The sequence below is a fragment of the Mustela lutreola genome, chromosome 2, assembly GCF_030435805.1.
Source record: "Mustela lutreola isolate mMusLut2 chromosome 2, mMusLut2.pri, whole genome shotgun sequence".
NCBI lineage: Eukaryota > Metazoa > Chordata > Mammalia > Carnivora > Mustelidae > Mustela > Mustela lutreola.
In genome coordinates this window covers 186,403,081-186,421,733 of record NC_081291.1, presented here as the reverse complement: position 1 = coordinate 186,421,733, position 18,653 = coordinate 186,403,081, and the positions used below count along the sequence as shown (strand labels likewise).

Below are 18,653 nucleotides of genomic sequence, written 5' to 3'. Positions count from 1 at the left end.
GTTCCACCCATGTTGTCTCATATAACAGGTTTTCCTTTTTTCAATGGCTGAATAATATTGCATTATACTTAGAATATATTTTCTTTATCTTTTCATCCATTGATGGACATGGGTTCTTTGCATGTGTTGGCTTTTATAAACAATGCTGCAGTGAACATGGGATGTAGATATCTTTTCGAAATAGTGATTTTGTTTCCTTTGGATATTTACCCAAAAATGGAATTACTGGATCAAGCGGTAGTTGTATTTTTAATATTCTGAGAAAACTTCATACTATTTTCCAAAATGGCTACACCAATTTATATTTCCACCCGCAGTGTGGAAGTATACCCTTTTCTCCATGTCTTCCCTAACACTTGTTATTTCTAGACTTTTAATGATAAGCATTCTAACAGATATGAGCTAATATTGCATTATGGTTTTGATTTGCAATTACTCAATGATGCGTGATGTTGAACATTTTTTTCTATAATTGTTAGCTGCTTGAATGTCTTCTTTGGAAGAATATTTATTCAATTCATCTCTAATTTTTTTAGTTGGATCATTTTTTTGCTACTCAGTTGTACAAGCACTTTATTATTTTTTTTCCTGTTTAATTGCTCTAAGAACTCCCCATGTAATGTCAAGTGCAAGTGTCTAGAAACAGGGGATAGAGTAGTGGGAGAAGTGGGTGAATGTAGTACAGATTTCCAGTTATAAAATAAATAATTTCTGGGGATGTAATGCACAGCATGCTGACTATAATTAACAATGTTGTATTGTTTATTTGAATGTTGCTAAGAAAGTAGATCTTTAAAGTTTCATCACAAGAGAAAATATAACTATGTGAGGTGATCGATGTTAACTAAAGCAATTATGATAATTACTTTGCAATATATACATTTATCAAATCATTCCATTTTACACCACAGTGTTAGTTGTCAATTGTATTGCTACAACAAGGAGACTAAAAGAGAGACCTTCAAGGAAAAACCTGTATGGGGTGAGAAAAGCAGGAAAGGTGAGGGGAAATAGCTTCTGATGGTTTCAAGCAAAACTGTCACAGTGGTAGTAGCCTCAAGTGTAAAGGTATAGTTCCAAGTACTTCTGGAAAAGGCTGCTCCAACACCCCAAAGCCATCCTCCAGAAGTAGCAGGTATGAGAATTCACATCAGGATTGAGGCCACAGGATTGCTCTAATGACTCAGTAAATTAGTTCGTTAAAACATGCCTGTTTAGTTTAACAGAGTAGAATTAAATTGTATTTGCCATATCTCCATATCTCCTGAGTGAGAGCATGGTGGTCGTTTGGTACCTTATAGAAGTTCGCATATGGATGTGCACAAAATGATTGTTAAATATTTGTAAATTGCTTGATTTATATACTTCACATAATATGAAAAATGTCTCATTTTCATATCTATGTGCATATTTAAATCCAATAGGCCAGAACCTGTTTTGTGGACAAAGGACGGTGGAGAATTGCCAGATCCTGACCGAATGGTTGTGAGTGGTAGGGAGTTAAACATTCTTTTCCTGAACAAAACGGATAATGGTACATATCGATGTGAAGCCACGAACACCATCGGCCAAAGCAGTGCAGAGTATGTTCTCATTGTACACGGTGAGTACTTTTTTGATATCCGTATATATGAAAGAAATGAATGACCTGAAAAACTTTAAATTTATCACAGTCTTTAGAATAATAAACACGATTTTAAATGGGTTTTCTTTTTCTTTCAGAAAGACTTATCATAAAAGATTCACAATATGTTCCAAGTCAAACTAATAAATTTACTACATACGCTAAAAATAAAAAGTATTTTTGTAAAAGGTTTTCTTTATTGCAATTATATAAGTTTTGGTCGTGACTAGTAAATAATAATGGTTTTCTTTGAATTTTGCAAATAAACACTTTTAGTTATAAATCATAATCATGAAAGCTATATTTAAGTTAGTTTTGGTTGTAAATCGTAAAAATATACTTTATTATCACTATAGCTGGTTTCACAAGGAATGATAGCACATTGAGATGCAGCAATGACAGAGGTGTACAATATATAATTGCATTAATTTCTTATGAACAATGATTTGAAACAGTCACAGACATTTTTTCTTCACTGCACTAATCTCAAGGTATGAGTAAATATAACAAAATGGCAAAAAGAAATAACAGTACCTAAGACTGAGACAATCCCTGTTTTTCCAAACCTCCAAAAGCCACAATTGTTGCTCATGCTACAGCTTTAATATATTGTTAGATAGAGATGAACTTTTATGAGATCAATAAATAATGTAATAAAAATTAGTCAAGTTTCTTTATTGCAAGACTTCTCAGAATTCATTAACTTGCCAGGTTACATTTTGAATTTCCAAGAGAAAGAAACATCAGAGAATGTAAGATTTTCCTCATATTTCACTATGAAAATCTTTTCTAAGACTAGTATTGTGCTAATACAATATAACAGTATACCAAATGAACACTGTATAAAACATGATACAGTAATAAAGCCAGTGTATCTTAAAAATATAAATAGAGGATATTTATTTGAGATCTTTCCCATGAATCTAATTAAAAATACTATGAGAGCATGAATTATTTCTGTACCTTTCTAAAACAGAATTTGGTATGGGAGGGTAGAGTCTAATTCTTTGTAAAAAGATTTTATTTTAGGGAAAAAATTAATACCATTTATGTTTTTTCCCCAGGTATTTATTTTGTTGTGGTACAGGACAAATTGGAGAAAGAGACTATATTAAATCAATATACAACTTTTGTATTCTTTTTTTTTGTGTGTGTGACTTTTGTGCTTCCTATCATATTTATTTATTTATTTATTTTTTAATTTTTTATTTTTTATAAACATATATTTTTATCCCCAGGGGTACAGGTCTGTGAATCACCAGGTTTACACACTTCACAGCACTCACCAAATCACATACCCTCCCCAATGTTCATAATCCCACCCCCTTCTCCCAAACCCCCTCCCCCCGGCAGCCCTCAGTTTGTTTTGTGAGATTAAGAGTCACTTATGGATGGAACTAGAGCGTATCATGCTTAGCGAAATAAGTCAAGCAGAGAAAGACAACTATCATATGATCTCCCTGATATGAGGAAGTGGTGATACAACTTTTGTATTCTTAAATTACTTTAGTGTATGCAGTCTTCCAATTCTTAATACCACTTTGCTGTTGAAGGCCAATGAGGACTTGTAGTACATAGACTGACCACATATAAATTCTTTGAAGATAGAGCTGAGAGATTAATTTCTAGCATCCTATGAATTGTGCAGATTACAACTTTCTGGAAAGATCAGCCTAATCCAATTAAATTCATAAATTGGAACTAAATGTGTTAAAGCCCTGTAGACACTCTCTGCCAGGCTTCCTGCCAGAGAGAGTCTAACAAGTCCTGGGCGTGTCAAGAAAATAACTTAGATCCTTGGAGCAGGATCCAGGAGTAGCTTTCAGTTCATGCTGACCTGTGTGTGTAGCTCATGCAGTCATAGAAGTGAAGTCTGATTCACTCTGCGCTTTCTGAGTGCTTCTCACTGACTGTTGTAGGGAACCTAGGGGCATTTTGTATAGCATGTCACATTGTGTCGAAAGCAATAGGACACAAAAATACCAAGAGTTAGAAGGGAAGTGATAGAAAAAAATAATACAGTTTAGATAAAACGTATGTCATCCTTTTTTTTTTTTTTAACATAATTCAAGTGGAGCAAATGCATATGTTTTCCCAGTGTTTGCAAGCTAGCCAACAGCATGATTTCCTAAATAGCCAAGCTACCTTTAGGTATTTGGCAGTTGACATATTTCTAATAAATACTTCTCTAACCACTTTGTAAGAAGTCATTTTTGGCTTTGCTTTTTGAACTACAATTCATCAAAAGCACCCCATAGATTAATGTTATTCATGCTGCTAGATAAATGCTGTGAAGTTCAACAGTAGTTTACCTAGGATTATTGACACAAGTAATGAGAGGCTCGATGAAACAGTGATACCATATTACTCTGTGTTTAAAAAGAGCTCCAATTGGGTTCATTACAAAATAAAGGTTTTTTCCCCTTTGCACACAGGGTATAATGTTTCATTATTAGTCACTGGTTGTATAAATATAAAAAGCTACTCTCCCCTGTTAATGGTTTGGCTGTTTCAAAACCCTACTAAATGATGAAATTTGAGTGGCATTTCGATCTATAATGAATGCTGTATGCATTTCGGAATGGAGTGATAAGTGATCATTTGTGAGAACTTTACCCTTTTATCTTTTACACCAAGGTTGATTTTACATTAGCTGTGATAATTTAATATAGCTCTAGCACAGAAGGGCCTTTCATGAGCTGAGACTGTGTCTTTGACTCTACCACAGTTGCCCATGTTCTATTGATTCTTAACTTGATGGAGGTCTGAGCACTTTCCTGTGAAATCATCTGCTATCTAGATGCCATCCTAATGGTTAGATTTTATTCTTTGGGTGTCAGTGGAAGTACATTATTTAAATGTTATCACGTTTAATTTTTAACAGCACTGACATTTTGTGTTGTGGACACTGGAGAGTTTTCTCCCCCCTCCTAATTACACCTTTACAAATTTCAGCTTTAGAACTACAGATGGTAATTTGAAACTGCCAGTCTAAAATTCACCATCAGTGAAAGGTCTATCAAAATTTAACATACAAATACTTGTAGGATAAAATATTATATTTATGAATGATTTGTACTTTGCAGGCTTTCATCAGAAAATAAAGTAGCATTTTTCATTAACAAGCTCAGCAGTGGAAAAATCTATGTGTTGAATTGGTAGCCTTAGTTATATATACTATTAATTTGTGTCAGAATAGTTTTTTTTTTTTAATGTAAATTCAATTAGCCAACACATAGTACATCATTATTTTCAGATGTAGAGTTCGGTTATTCATCAGTTACATCTAACATCTGGTGCTTATCATATCACGTGCCCTCCTTAATGCCCATGACCCATTTACTCCATCCCTCTAGACACCTCCCTCCAGCAACCTTCAGTTTATTTCCTAGAGTTAAGAGTCTTTCATGGTTTGTCTCCCTCCCCCCCCCTTTTTTTTTTGCTTCTGTATAAAAATATTGAAGTCATTCTCATATTTTTATTGCTATCATACTATTTATTTTTTTAGAAGGGCTGATTATTTCCGTGTCAATGGCATTTAAGTATACTAATCCATTGCTGTTTTACTATTTGGAGAACTCAGATCAAGAGAAAAAAAAATCATTCATTCACCAAATAAATATTTAGCATTTAACCGCTGAATACTAAAGCACTATAGAAGCAAAGGTGAATAGAACTTAAGTTTAGAATTTAACATGGAAGATAAGCATTCAAGTAGTTATAATACCAAAATAAAAGAACTAGAGAAGAATGCACATACAATCATGTAGCTGTTTGAAGTCTTTGAGAGTGTAGTCCAAGTGTCTATAATTAAAAAAAAAAATAGTAACACAGCACTTCTGAACTGTTCAAAGGCTAATGGTGTACATCATAAATGGAAGTAGCCATCACAGTGCCAGGTGCATACATGTGCAATAAATCAAATTATTATTATTATATTACTAGTAGCCTTAAGATAACAAAGGCAGTCTCAATCCACTCAATCTCTGATGAAAACCTTACACAAGAGTTGCATACAGCTTAGTGCCCAGAGTCTTCCCTGAATGGTACTCAGAGCATAAATTAGGTTATATCTATTAAAGAATGAGACAATTGTAAATTCTTGTCAACTAGGCAACAGAGGATATCTTAAAATTTCAATAGTATGGCAGATTCGTTACATAGAGAGTACAGGATAAAAGTTATAATTACTCTTGTTTCTCTAATACAATATCAAGTTCAGAGGGTTTAGGCTAAATATCTTCTCCTCAAACAAGACTTCCCAGATACATATCTTCCAGTATAGCGAACATGGAGGATGCCTTTTTATCACATAAGGAATAGCTGCAGAGAATTACAGATGACCTGAAGCTAATCTTATTTTGTGGATAGAAGCAACTCAAGTTCTAATATTTATTTCTCATCAACTGTTGCAAAATACATGTTCTTTTGAAAGTGTCAGAAACATACAGCACCTGGGAAATTTGGAGAAAGAATATGACAGTGAGAAACACAAATCAGATTTCTTCCAAATCTTAAATTTCTTCTTTCTCTGCACTGCCAATACCTTTTACCTGCCTTCATACTCACGCAAGAGAAATTTGTAACCACTCCTCAAAATACAAATGGAAGAGAAACAGAGAAGCTGGGACTCCTTAGTATCATCTGCAGCCTCCAAACCCTCCCTGGGATTTGGGAAGATATATAATAATACAGTAGAAAAAAATGAATAGCGTATTTCTTTTTCCACCAGTAGTGGCACTACACATGGCAGGCCCAGATCGTGGGATAGAGTTCCAGGGAGTCAGATGAGAGTTTCAGTGGAGAATCCACTCCACTCAGAACCCGACTCAAGGTTGTTTCAGACGGTTGTAACAGAATAGAGATGCCCTCTTTGAGAAAGGTTTGTATGACATTTCCCACCTCTCTTCAAACATATTCTTCCTATTAACATAATAACCCTTATATGAGATTTAAAATTATTTTGCCACTGTTCTAAAATTCCTTTACTTTATTATTTTTCTATTTGTGTGAATAACTTGTGTAACAATTCATTACATCATAATCTTAACTTACTATTCTTGTTTTAAGTAAAATTACCCACTATATTCCCTATCATATTTTTACTTTTATGTGTACATATTTTGCTTTTTGAGCAAATTTTACCTTAATGGCCACATAAAAGAAGTAAAACTCTCCATAACCAGTATTATTAGAGTAGAAAGTAAAAAATAATAAAAAGCTTCTTTACATTAGTGACAGTCACTGACTTGATATCTCTAAGATATCACTTGACAGTTATGGTTTGTTTTATTTATTTGATCATGTATCTACTGCAATAATTACTGCTGAAAAACATGATAGCTTTTTTTTTATGTTTCCAGGATAATTTACCTCAGAAGTAATACACATACACTCACATTCACACACACACAATATAGGATCCATCACATTTTATTGTTAGTTAATAAGAGCCATCATTAAAATAGTATTTTAGATTTTAATAGTAAGTGGGAATATTACTGCTAGAAATCTCTGTGTGTGTTAGTCTGGTGAAAGTTATCAAGCGATTGCATATGCTTTTTCAGCTTTTAAAAGTTGATACAACTACTATTTTCATTTTCTTCTACTTTTATTGTAAATAATAAATATCAAAAGTACTCAGAGATAGGCATACACACAGATGTTGCAGATTTCCACATCAAGCAAAGTACCTAGCTTTGTTGCACATTTAGATATATATCTTTTTCACAGATTATATTTAGTCTGTGAAGATATTTTATCTTTTAATCTTCAATGCTGATTTTCCCTTTTACTTGATTTGCTTACTGTGGGAGAAATGCAAACCGAGGCATGGAGGGTGGACTTTCACCTTAGCAAACATTTCTAAATCATCTATCATATCCTTTAAATATTTCACTCGGGGATAGGATATAAATTCTGTTGCTTTAGGGTTATTAGTACCTGGTTCTAAATTTGACAAAATAATTAACGCATATACAGGTGAATGGGGTAATAATTATTAAACAGATTTGGAATATCATAAACTAATATGCAGAACTTATTTTTAAAGTTATCTTACCATAGAACTAAGCAAACACAATTATAGTACATGTATTTCTAGTCTTGCAGTATTTGTTATAGATATTCATGTCATGATTATCAGTGATTTGAAAACTGCTGAAGACACTCATCACATGAAAAAATGCACTTTAGTGCTTCCTAGTGAATACTTTAGTCTAGTCCTAGCTAGACTAAAAAGTTGGCAGTAACATTGAAATTTACTATTACATTTATGTTGCAATGAAACGTTTAGAAACAAAGGGAGACTACATGACTTTTTTTTTTTTTTTCCCCATCTTAGTTGTAGTGCTAGCCAGGTGATGCAGATCACTGTGTAACCAAAAGAGTGAATTTTTGAGCTCATATGGGTGGGTGAGCAGTGAGAAGGAGAAGACTGGATTATGGACAGATGCACAGCCTAGTAAACATTAAAAAGAGATTCCGCTAAAATCTGTTCCCTCACACGGAAACAGACCAACCAGTTGGTAAATTAATTCTATGTACTCATAATGAGCATTTTTCCTTTGGAGAAGCTTTCTTTAGAAGCATAGATGGGAAAATACACAGTGAAGGAAGAAAAGGAGAGAAAAGACACCCATATGGAGCAACAAACAGTGTGCTAATGGAAGAGCCCTATGGTTGCTGCTCTCATCTCTGGTGGAGAGTTTGCAGACAGTAAACTAGTTGGACGATTCTTAAAACTGTATCTTCTTTAATCGCTGAGATAAAACACATCATTTCTGCACATGAGTAAAGCAGGGAGAGCTGTGATGCCTGTGGGAAAGGCATACCTCTGACTGGATGAATGTGCTGTTGAACTCTGCAGAAAGAAGGGGAATGGTATCAAATAGTGGAGTCAAGAGCACTGTTTCATTATAAAACATTTAAAAAGTTGCATATGTGCAGCATATGGAACACAGAGTTGAGTTTTAATCCCATCTCTTCGTTTTTATTTTATTTTATTTTATTTATTTATCAGAGAGAGAGAGAGGGGAAGAGAGAGAGCACAGGCAGACAGAATGGCAGGCAGAGGCAGAGGGAGAAGCAGGCTCCCTGCTGAGCAAGGAGCCAGATGTGGGACTTGATACCAGGACGCTGGGATCATGACCTGAGCCGAAGGCAGCTGCTTAACCAACTGAGCCACCCAGGCGTCCCCCATCTCTTCGTTTTAAGATGAGCACGAATTGGATAAATTAAGGTTTTACCATTCAGAGTAAAAAATTCATTCAAAGATACTGCTCTGCCACTGTGAAGTAAATGTTTGTGTGGTACCTCCATGGAGCACCGGCGAAACCATCCATGGGGAAAGCCTTCATTCTTGCCTGAAAGGAGAAGAGTCTGCCACCCAACAATTTTAGCGATTTAAACATCTTTTCTTGTGCTATTTATACATGATCTCTTCTATTAGTTGCAGTAAAGTAAATGGAAGAATCCATGATACTCAGTCTTTCTAGATTTTTATGTGGAAATAAGGTTAGGTTGTAGCTTTACAAAGATGTACAGAGCTCTTCTGCTCAAGTTTATCAGCATTAGTCGACTCATTCGTTAGAGAATTGAAGCAATATTCAAGTCCGTGGGGAATTGGGCATTTGTTTTCAGAAATAATGGCACACCCAACTAGAAGATACAGATCTTTCATAAAACCTGCTTTGTAGCTTCTTACAATGTAGTTTTTACTCACATTGTAACAGCATATCATGAACTTAATCCAGAGTCCAAGAACTATCCTTAACCCCTCTTTATCTTTATCTCCAACTCATCAGCAAGTTCTGTTGACACTATTCCCAAACCATGTGTTCAGTATATCCACTTCTCTCCATTATTCTCTCTAGCCTAGACTAGAGAGACGTCCATGTCTATGATCTCTTTCCCACATAGCTATAATGTATTAATGTTTAAAATACATATTCCTTTTTTTTTTTTTTTTTTTTTCTTCATTTATTTTTATTTCTTAAGAATGTTAAATAATTTCTTCAATCTTCCAGTCTTTTGTTTAGTTGTATACTGAGAATAATTATAGGATATAGCATTATTTAATTTGTGAATGTTAAATTATATTACTTATGTAAGGTCCTGAGTTTAATATCTTCTATATTGATAGGAGCTCAATAAATATTATATAATATTAAAAAAAAAATACATATTCCTTCATATCTTTCCCCTATTTAAATTTTCCTAAAGGCTTTTCATCACACTTAGTGTAAAACCCAAATCCTTTCAGCTTCATTTGCTAAACCCTGCATAATATGCCTCTACTTGCATAAGAGACATCTCATCACTCTCTACCTGATCATTATGTTTCCCTGGTCCTCTTTTAACTCCTCTAAGACATCAAGCTCATTCTCTCTCTAGGAAGTTTGTCCTGAATGCTTGTCCAGGAAGTATGAATATGGATATTTACAAGAATGACTTCTTATCATTCAGATCTTGATTAAATGAATCTTCTGAAAGAGGTCATTTTTGTCCACTCCAATCTAAAATGGCCCCAATCATGCATCACTTAAATTTTAATTCTCTGCAAGCCATTTATCATTATTTGGTATTTTAGTTGTATATTGGTATTTTTTATTTTGTACATGAGTATACATACATATATATGTATGCATTTATGTTTATATATACTACATGTATGTATCTGTACATGTGAATATATTCTATATCCATCCAGTAGATTATGACTTTCTTGAAAGCAGAGACCTTATGACTCTCATTCATCTCTGTATCTCTAGCTCTTAGAGCAATGCCTTCTAAATAGTAAACAATCAATAAATATTTCTTTAAGGATTTTAATATTTCTTTGTCCCTTTCTTATATCTCTATCTTTGTATCTCTCTCCCTCTCTTTTCAACAGAATAAACTTTAGTAAAATAATATATATGTACAAACATATGTATATACATAAACACACATATCCACATATATTCATATATATGTGTGCCTGTGTATACTGCCCTGACTTCTGTATACTGGTATCCTGACTTCAGAGCAGAATTAGGAAAACTGATATTCACTCTTTTTTGTCACCAGAATCAAGACCTTTAGGTTTCATCTCATATGTGGAAAAGAAATGATACCCAAAGATATATTTATTTAGCAATCCATATGTAAATGGTGCCTTATGCAGTTAAGCAGTGCACAAAATAGACAATGTGTATAGAAGGATTAATAACATCAATAGAAATCCTAGAAATTCCACGTATGACTGAAACCATATGTGGTATATAAGAAATAGCATAGAAGATGATGGAGGGGGGGAATTGAATGTGAAGAAATCAGAGAGGGAGACAAACCACAAGAGTCTCTTGATTCTGGGAAAGCTGAGGGCTGCTGGAGGGGAAGTGGGTCAGGGGATGGAGTAACTGGGTGATGGGCATTAAGGAGGGCACATGATGTGATGAGCACTGGGTGTTATACACAACTGATGAGTCATTGAACACTACATCAGAAGCTAATGATGTACTATGTGTCGGCAAATTGATTTTAAATTTTAAAAAGTGAAAGAAACATTCGGGTGCTTAAGTGGGTAGAAGAAGAATAAATGAAACAAGATGGGATTGGGAGGGAGACAAACCATAAGTGACTCTTAATCTCACAAAACAAACTGAGGGTTGCCGGGGGGAGGGGGTTTGGGAGAAGGGGGTGGGATTATGGACATTGGGGAGGGTATGTGATTTAGTGAGTGCTGTGAAGTGTGTAAACCTGGTGATTCACAGACCTGTACCCCTGGGGATAAAAATATATGTTTATAAAAAATAAAAAATTAAAAAAAAAAAATAAAATAAAAAGTGAAAGAAAAAAGCAATCATAGAAATTAGAAGGTTTTTGCAATTGACTTCACATGTCTGTTTTGTTTTGTTTTTGCAAAATTCTGTGATTATTGCTTCCTAGAAATTGGATTCGTTCTTTGGAAGTCTATAACATCATTTACAAAGATAATATTTATTTCTGGACAAATTTTTTTTTTTCTGAAAATCTCTATCGCAGGGTCATACTATCTAATTATTTATTATTTCAGAACATTTTCCTTAAGTATCTACTATATTTAAGTGTTAGGCCAAACACTACAGAGCCTGTAAGAAATAAATAAACACTCCTTATTATGCCTCAACTTCATAGCAAAAATTAAAAAGTGAAGAGTTTTCAGTCCTGTGCCTCACCATGATGTGGCTTTAGAGATGTTTTCAGGGTCCCTTCATTAATTGGAATATTCCAAGAGACTTATTCAGGAGAATATGAAGTTCCATGGTTAGAAATGCTTTACTTTGATAAAATATTCACTTTCTTATTGAGAGCATATTTTAAATGTCAATAGCTTGGGGAAGGTAATCAGTTTGTATAACTAAATCCCAGGGTGGGGGAGTAGTTTATTTAATAAGCTGTTGTAAGGTTAGGAAACACTTTGCTTTGTGTGAGATCTCCAAACATTAGGGATGTGGGTCATTATGTGGATTTCTCAACCAGTGTTTTTCTCCTAGATCGCGTGTCTCCTGTATGTATTCATACTTGATTTGAGTTTTTCTTTAACCAGTGACAGAGCTCTTTTCCTAAAGGCAACTTTCATCCTCACAGAACTTAAAGTATTTGACCAAATCGTCTGATTTACTTTTTGACAAAGTACTTTTAAGAAAGAGCTCATTGTATTGAAGTAGGGGGAGCTAAGTAATGTAGAATCATCCACGTGGAAGGGTTTTGTTGTTATTGTTGTTGTTTTTGTTTTTCCTATTGTAAATTCCATTTTACTTTTGTCAGTTTGGACTATGAAAGAATATTTTAAGAGAAAAAAAATGTACACTTTTTTTTTCAAACAACAGACTGATTTTATTCATAAACTTTTCCTGCAATTACATGGAACTGTTGGTTACCGCCTGCAGGTTAAAATTGCAGTACTTTTCATTTTTTAAAAACAGCTTTTTTTTTTTTTTAATTGCATAAGGCTTCCATTTAGTATGTGAAGCCAGTAGAAGCTATCAGAGGGATGAAAAGGGATTCATTCAAATCTAATTTTTAAAAGGGTTCCTTTTTATGAAGCAGATGAGGTTACCATATGGGCAAGTTGAGGCCTTGTCAGCCCGGTGGTTGTCATTTCAGGAAGAGCCGTGGTGCTGTTATCCATTCTTACGCTATAATCCAAATAAGCTGCTCCATGTAGCTGAACATAATGGGAGCAGATAAACGTCCTTCTCTTCACAGGTAAAAAAGCAAATACAGTACATTTTTCCATTACAATTGCTTCCAATGGCAGTGCAATTATCAGTAAGAAGGTTAAGGATGCCCTATTATTTTTAAGGTTAAGAAATGTGAATAGCGTCTTTCAAAAAGACATTTCTCACCTTAATACTTCTAATATGTGTTGAGTTCTGACCCTTCTGTATCTCCACTAATAATCCTTGGTTTGGACTCCCTCTTGATTACCCTTGGACCACCCTGGAGAGTTAGTGACATAAAGCAGAAAGAAAGTAGACATATGGAGTCCAGACTAAATGGTAGCAATTTTTCTCCCTATTGAACACTAGTCCTTGGAGAGAAACAAGCAGCTTGGGCTTCTGGGACTCTTTAGACTTAATTTTGCTTAGAAAATCCATTCTGAATGGGCCAGAATGCCATTTTTAAAAAGAGAAACTGCCAGAAAACAAAACAGGTTGACAAGTTAGAAATTATTGTACACTGCGTTTGTAGGGAACAGAACATACCTTTAACCTGAAAAGCTCGTTATTGGAAAAAAGGTGCTACACCATTCTTCAATTTATTGTATACAGTGCTTGTTGGAACTGATTTCATTTTAACAAGGTTATACAGGATCTGCTCTGCTCTAATAAGCTCCAGTAACAAAATGCGGTTGCACTTTTTTTAAAATTCCTTCATTAGGATGTGATTAAAAAGGGCACTTTTCTATTATTGAATTGGATGATATGATTTAGAGCTCTAACACTTTTAAAAACATTCAAAACCCGCATTCAGAATATAAGATTCTTCAGTGTGCTGCATTTTAATTTTTTAAAATAATCATTTAGACTTGAAGACTCTTAGCAGAAATTTCTAAAAAAATCTCATACATGGTAATAACAAGGAGGGGATTTTTTTTTTTTCCTCACAAATTAACCATGAGTAAGTCTCAATTACTGTTTCATGTTATTAAAAATGATACTATTCCCTATCTACTGACATCATTATCATTACCACCGATAGGAACATTATTTATAAAGTACCAGTCAAATTCAAAGCATAGAACTGGGTACCTGTAGGAAGCACAGAAGTGTATCATTATTCTATTCTCTTTGTTATCTTATCATCTTGTTGGCTTGTGAAAAGAATAAAATACAAACAATGCATGTTAGTGCCAAATAAATGTTATAGCCTCTCTCTTTTCAACCACCAATTCCGTGAAGAGCTTTGATATATATTCTGTGTACTGTATAGTTTATCATTAATAAGTTAGAATAATAGAGCATATTAATTGATTATGTAAATTAAATTTAAATTAAAAATCTTACTGTAGCATCACACATGTATTCTATCCTCCACTGGGAGAGAGAAATAGAGACACAGAGCTAGTGAGAAGCCCATAACTCTGGTTGGCCCATATGGCTGCCCACGAATGTAGAACATTGTTATCATGGGGGTATTGGTAATATAGTGAGGGAAGCAGTACATAAATGCTGGGGAAAAAAAAAAATGGGTATTCAGAGAGAAGGGGAATTAGTTGATGTTTAGTTGGTTAAGGAAGTCTTCACTGAGCAGATCCAAATCAGGCTGAAACTTGAGAGTAGCATTTTGCTAGCTATATCAAGAAAGGGACAGAGATTGGATAATACTGGGGGAATGAGTCAGAGTAAACTTGTCCCACAGCAAAATAATTTAAAAAACGAAGACATGTTGACTTATAACAACTGAACCTGAAGTTCATTGGTGAGATAGATATATAAATAAAATGGTAATGTAATATATAACAAGCTTGTGTAGAAGTATGCATTAAGTGATTTGAGGGTGCTTTGAAGGAAGATATTGGAAACAGGAAAGATTAAGATAAGGAAAGTTGAAAAAACAGGATGTGGCTCTGAGAACATGGCAGCAAAGAAAAGAACAGCAAGAACTAAGTCTAGAATTTGGGGAAAAGACTTGTGTCAGGGGCACATGTCTTTTTGTGCGCCAGACTTCAGTTCCTTTGCTTATGTTAACCAGGCACTATGAAAAATAAAGAAAAGAAGGCAGGCACATATGCTCTGAGGAACTCTAGACCCTCCTATTCCAATGAGGTGCCTAATAACAATGGGGGAGGCAGTTTGGAGTTCTTCATGGCAGAATCAAGCAAGCTGATCAGGAGAGATGATGGACTGATGAATCAGTCATTAACAAAGTTTAGCTATGGTCCCTGTACATGGATTTTAGTTTCCTGATTCAACAACATTGTTGTGTGAGCTGAAATTGTGCTTCTGCAAGTGAGTAGATCCTTACAGAAGTAACCTGCACTATTTACACTGCATTTATTTGTAACCCAGCATTTGCTCACATGGATAACTCTCGGCTGCCTACTTAGAGTTTGCACTAATATGCAGTTGTACAGTTGACTAAATTTGGGGTTCTGTCTGACATTGTTGAAATACTCCTGAATTTTCCTTTTACAGAAAAATAGTATATATGTTACAACTGAAATGAGAAGTGTAATTTATTGTAATTCGTGCCTTATGTATAGGTAAAACTATAAGCAAATATTTTCATGTCTTGGAAGCTTTACTTTTCTCAGTTCCCTATAAAAAAGGCTATTTTTCCTTTAAATGAAGCCTTGCCTTTGCTATGGTAAACATCTGTCTAGACAAATAAAATCAGATTATTTTTTCTTTGTTCACTTCCTTAAATACCATTTTTCTCCACTACATATTTTATCAATTACTAACTCTTCATTCTTTATGCTTTTACATCTAGGAAATATATAATACAGTTAATTTCTTTTGTAAATTATAAATTTGAACATTTTATTTGTAACTACTTTTTTCAGGCAAATTCAATATTATTTGATTCAAATAATATATTCTCCAAGGAAAATGAAAATAAAAAATTTGACCCCATCTTTTGTATTGTAGAAATCAGAGAGGAAATGCCATGTATTTAACTGATTAACTTATTATATAGTTATCATTTCTGAATTCTGATATTCATAAATTATGTCACAAACTATTAATATATCTTTTTTTAAATTTGTAGTTACTTAGTGCCCATGTTCAGATATCCTTTAATCATATAATATTAAAATATTAAGATCTAAAATCAACAAGTCATGTTCAGCAAATGACATAAAATATTAATATGACTGTAGATTATCTTGCTTTATGAACAGTAAATTAATATCAAATCAGGATTCAATTATTTTTATTGTGTGTGTGCACATGTGTGATTCTTCTACATGTGGATTAGTATATTTTTATTCTTAAAAAAATGAGTATGTCTTGGAAGGGAAAAAAATGACCCACTGCCTTTTCAATCCTGTACTATATTTGACTGAGCACTTTGTATTAACAGTATAATGGTTTTAAAACTGGACAGAATTCTAGATACCTAAAAATGAGACAAATGATAGGTACTAGTGTTTCCAGTGTCATGTTTCCTTATGAAAATGGAGCTCCATTTTCACTATCAGTATCTAAATAAAAGGCCAAAAGAGAATGCACAAAACCAGACCTTTTAAACAATTGGGAAATGATGTGAAATGTTGCCACTTGATTACAGGAGTGAAAATTCAATATGAGTATTTGGACTTAGAAAGGCAACTCAGAATCTTTTTCTAATTTCTACTTTGACAAGAGTTGCAGTCAGGCAGCTAAAATAAATGATCTTGAGGTGGAAGTGTTCAAGAAACTTCTCCATTATACTCCTATGAAATAAAATAGTCTCTCTGCACTCTAGTATATACATATGAATATATATTTAAATTTAGAGACAAGGAGATTCTATCTCAAATTTCTTTCATCCATTAAGTGGGGATAATAATAGACAATTCATAAATTTGTTGTGATCTTTTATTACTGATCAGGATAGGATCTACTTAGTGAGCCCTCGTGGCCGATTACTCTTTCTTTGAAAGTCTTGAATTAAGCGAAAATTAAGAGTTCATAAGGAACATGGAGGACATGGATCTCAGGTCAGGCTCACATTGCTTTCAAAGTAGCAGGAAAGGTGGGAAGTATTTCATTTTGTTAGCGAGGATATTTATTTTAGGAAGAAGTTATAAATTGTGACCTTAAAAATTTGTCTTTTAGGGGCACCTGGCTGGCTCAGTTGGTAGAGCTTGTGACTCTTGATTTTGGGGTTGTGAGTTTAAGTCCCACGTTGGAGGTAGAGTTTAGTTAAAAAAAAATTTTAAAAAGTTATCTTTCAGAAAATAATTATTGTCTATCTATATTAAAGATAGAAAGGATTTTTTAGTAGATGTAAGGAGGGCACGTATTGTGTGGAGCACTGGGTATGGTGCATAAACAATGAATTTTGGAACACTGAAAAAAATTTAATTTAATTTAATTTAAAAAAAGAAATAATTAAATATTTTGGTTTTATATTAACTATATGACCCTGTCAAAAAACTGGACTTTTCTAGATCCCCTAAAATATGTTGTATGTTTATTATGCTATGAACAATTTCATTTAGTAAATATTTCTTCACCTTATATAACTTGTGCTAGAATCTGAACAATAAATAGGCAGAGTTCTTCCCTTTAAGGATTAATTGTCAAGTGTGGAGACAAATATCAATAAAATCAGAGCAGACAGAAAGTTTAGGTAGAAGAGAGAAATATTGTACAATGTTTTTTATCTTTCTAAGAATTCCACAAATTCCAACTGATCCTATGGAGATGCATTTCAGTTGATTCTGATTACTCTTCTGGTGTTGAATATTTAGATCATTCCAAAGTTGCTCTTTTACAATAGAGTTGAAATAATTGGATAAACAAGAGTGTAGCATAAAAAGGATAAATGAAAATGTTTAAAATGTTTCAGAACCCGTAGGATGAAATAAAGTTAGTAATGATTGAAAATCTAACAGTGACTGGGAGAGATTTCTTATTTGACAGATACTTTTCCTGGCCTGGTTGTTATTTGTCCAAGGTGTTTTCCATCAAATTTCTTTCACCAGATTTGTTTTTAGGTACCTTTGGTGTCAAGAGGGAAGGATGAGAGGATGATGGACTGACAAAGCAGGAGTCAGAGTATGAGCCAATAATGATTTGTAGTGTTATCTGAACACTTTAAAAGATAGTAGGGCAGTTTTCTTAAAGTGGATTAACAATTTTTACAACTACTGCATTTTCACAATTATAGGAAATAAAGATATGGTTTGGTTAATACAAAAATTTTCATAGTACCTGAAAATATATACTCTCTCCAAAACAAATCAAGATATATTATTATTCTATTTTTGTTGATATGGAATAAAGAAAAAAGACCACATAATTTTTTTTTGGCTAATCCAAAAAATGAACAAATACCACCAAACACTGTTATTTATATTCCATTTCGCAGGAGGTGAATGATACTGGCTGATTTTGGAAGGTTGCTTTTCAGATCTAATGGAATCTTATTTTAACTCATTGTCTAATAGCAAATAATGTATTATTTTATCATTTGTGTTAGGTTTGGTAGTATCAGTTTCTTTACATGGAGTTTTAAAGAGCTAATACCATTATATGTTCTTGTGTTTGATAGCCCTGTAAGACATTTCCTTTTGCATAAATTAAATACATATATTTTGAGATCCTAATAAGCAAAAGATTTTACTAGCCGACAAAGAATGTATTATTTTCTATTTTAGGTATGCATGAACATTAATATTACTCATGTTTTTTTAATTTAGAAAGCGTCTTTCATTTACTTTCAGCCTGCCTAACCCATTTAGGAGAGCTTACCATGAAAATAAGAAGGTATTATAAAAATCAGTAAATAAGAGGTATATGTGCACATATACATAATATTTACTCAGTGTATAATGTTGTTAAAGTCA

General features: G+C 33.6%; 1 protein-coding gene across 1 annotated transcript in view; it reads left to right on the top strand.

The window, feature by feature from the left end:
* CADM2 (cell adhesion molecule 2) overlaps positions 1-18,653 on the top strand; it is a gene marked incomplete at its 5' end in the record, with an annotated part of 343,268 nt that overhangs the window by 238,648 nt on the left and 85,967 nt on the right. The window contains one exon of the mRNA XM_059165081.1: positions 1,425-1,603. Coding sequence (XP_059021064.1) covers positions 1,425-1,603 — 179 coding nt within the window. The remainder of the gene's footprint in view (positions 1-1,424; positions 1,604-18,653) is intronic.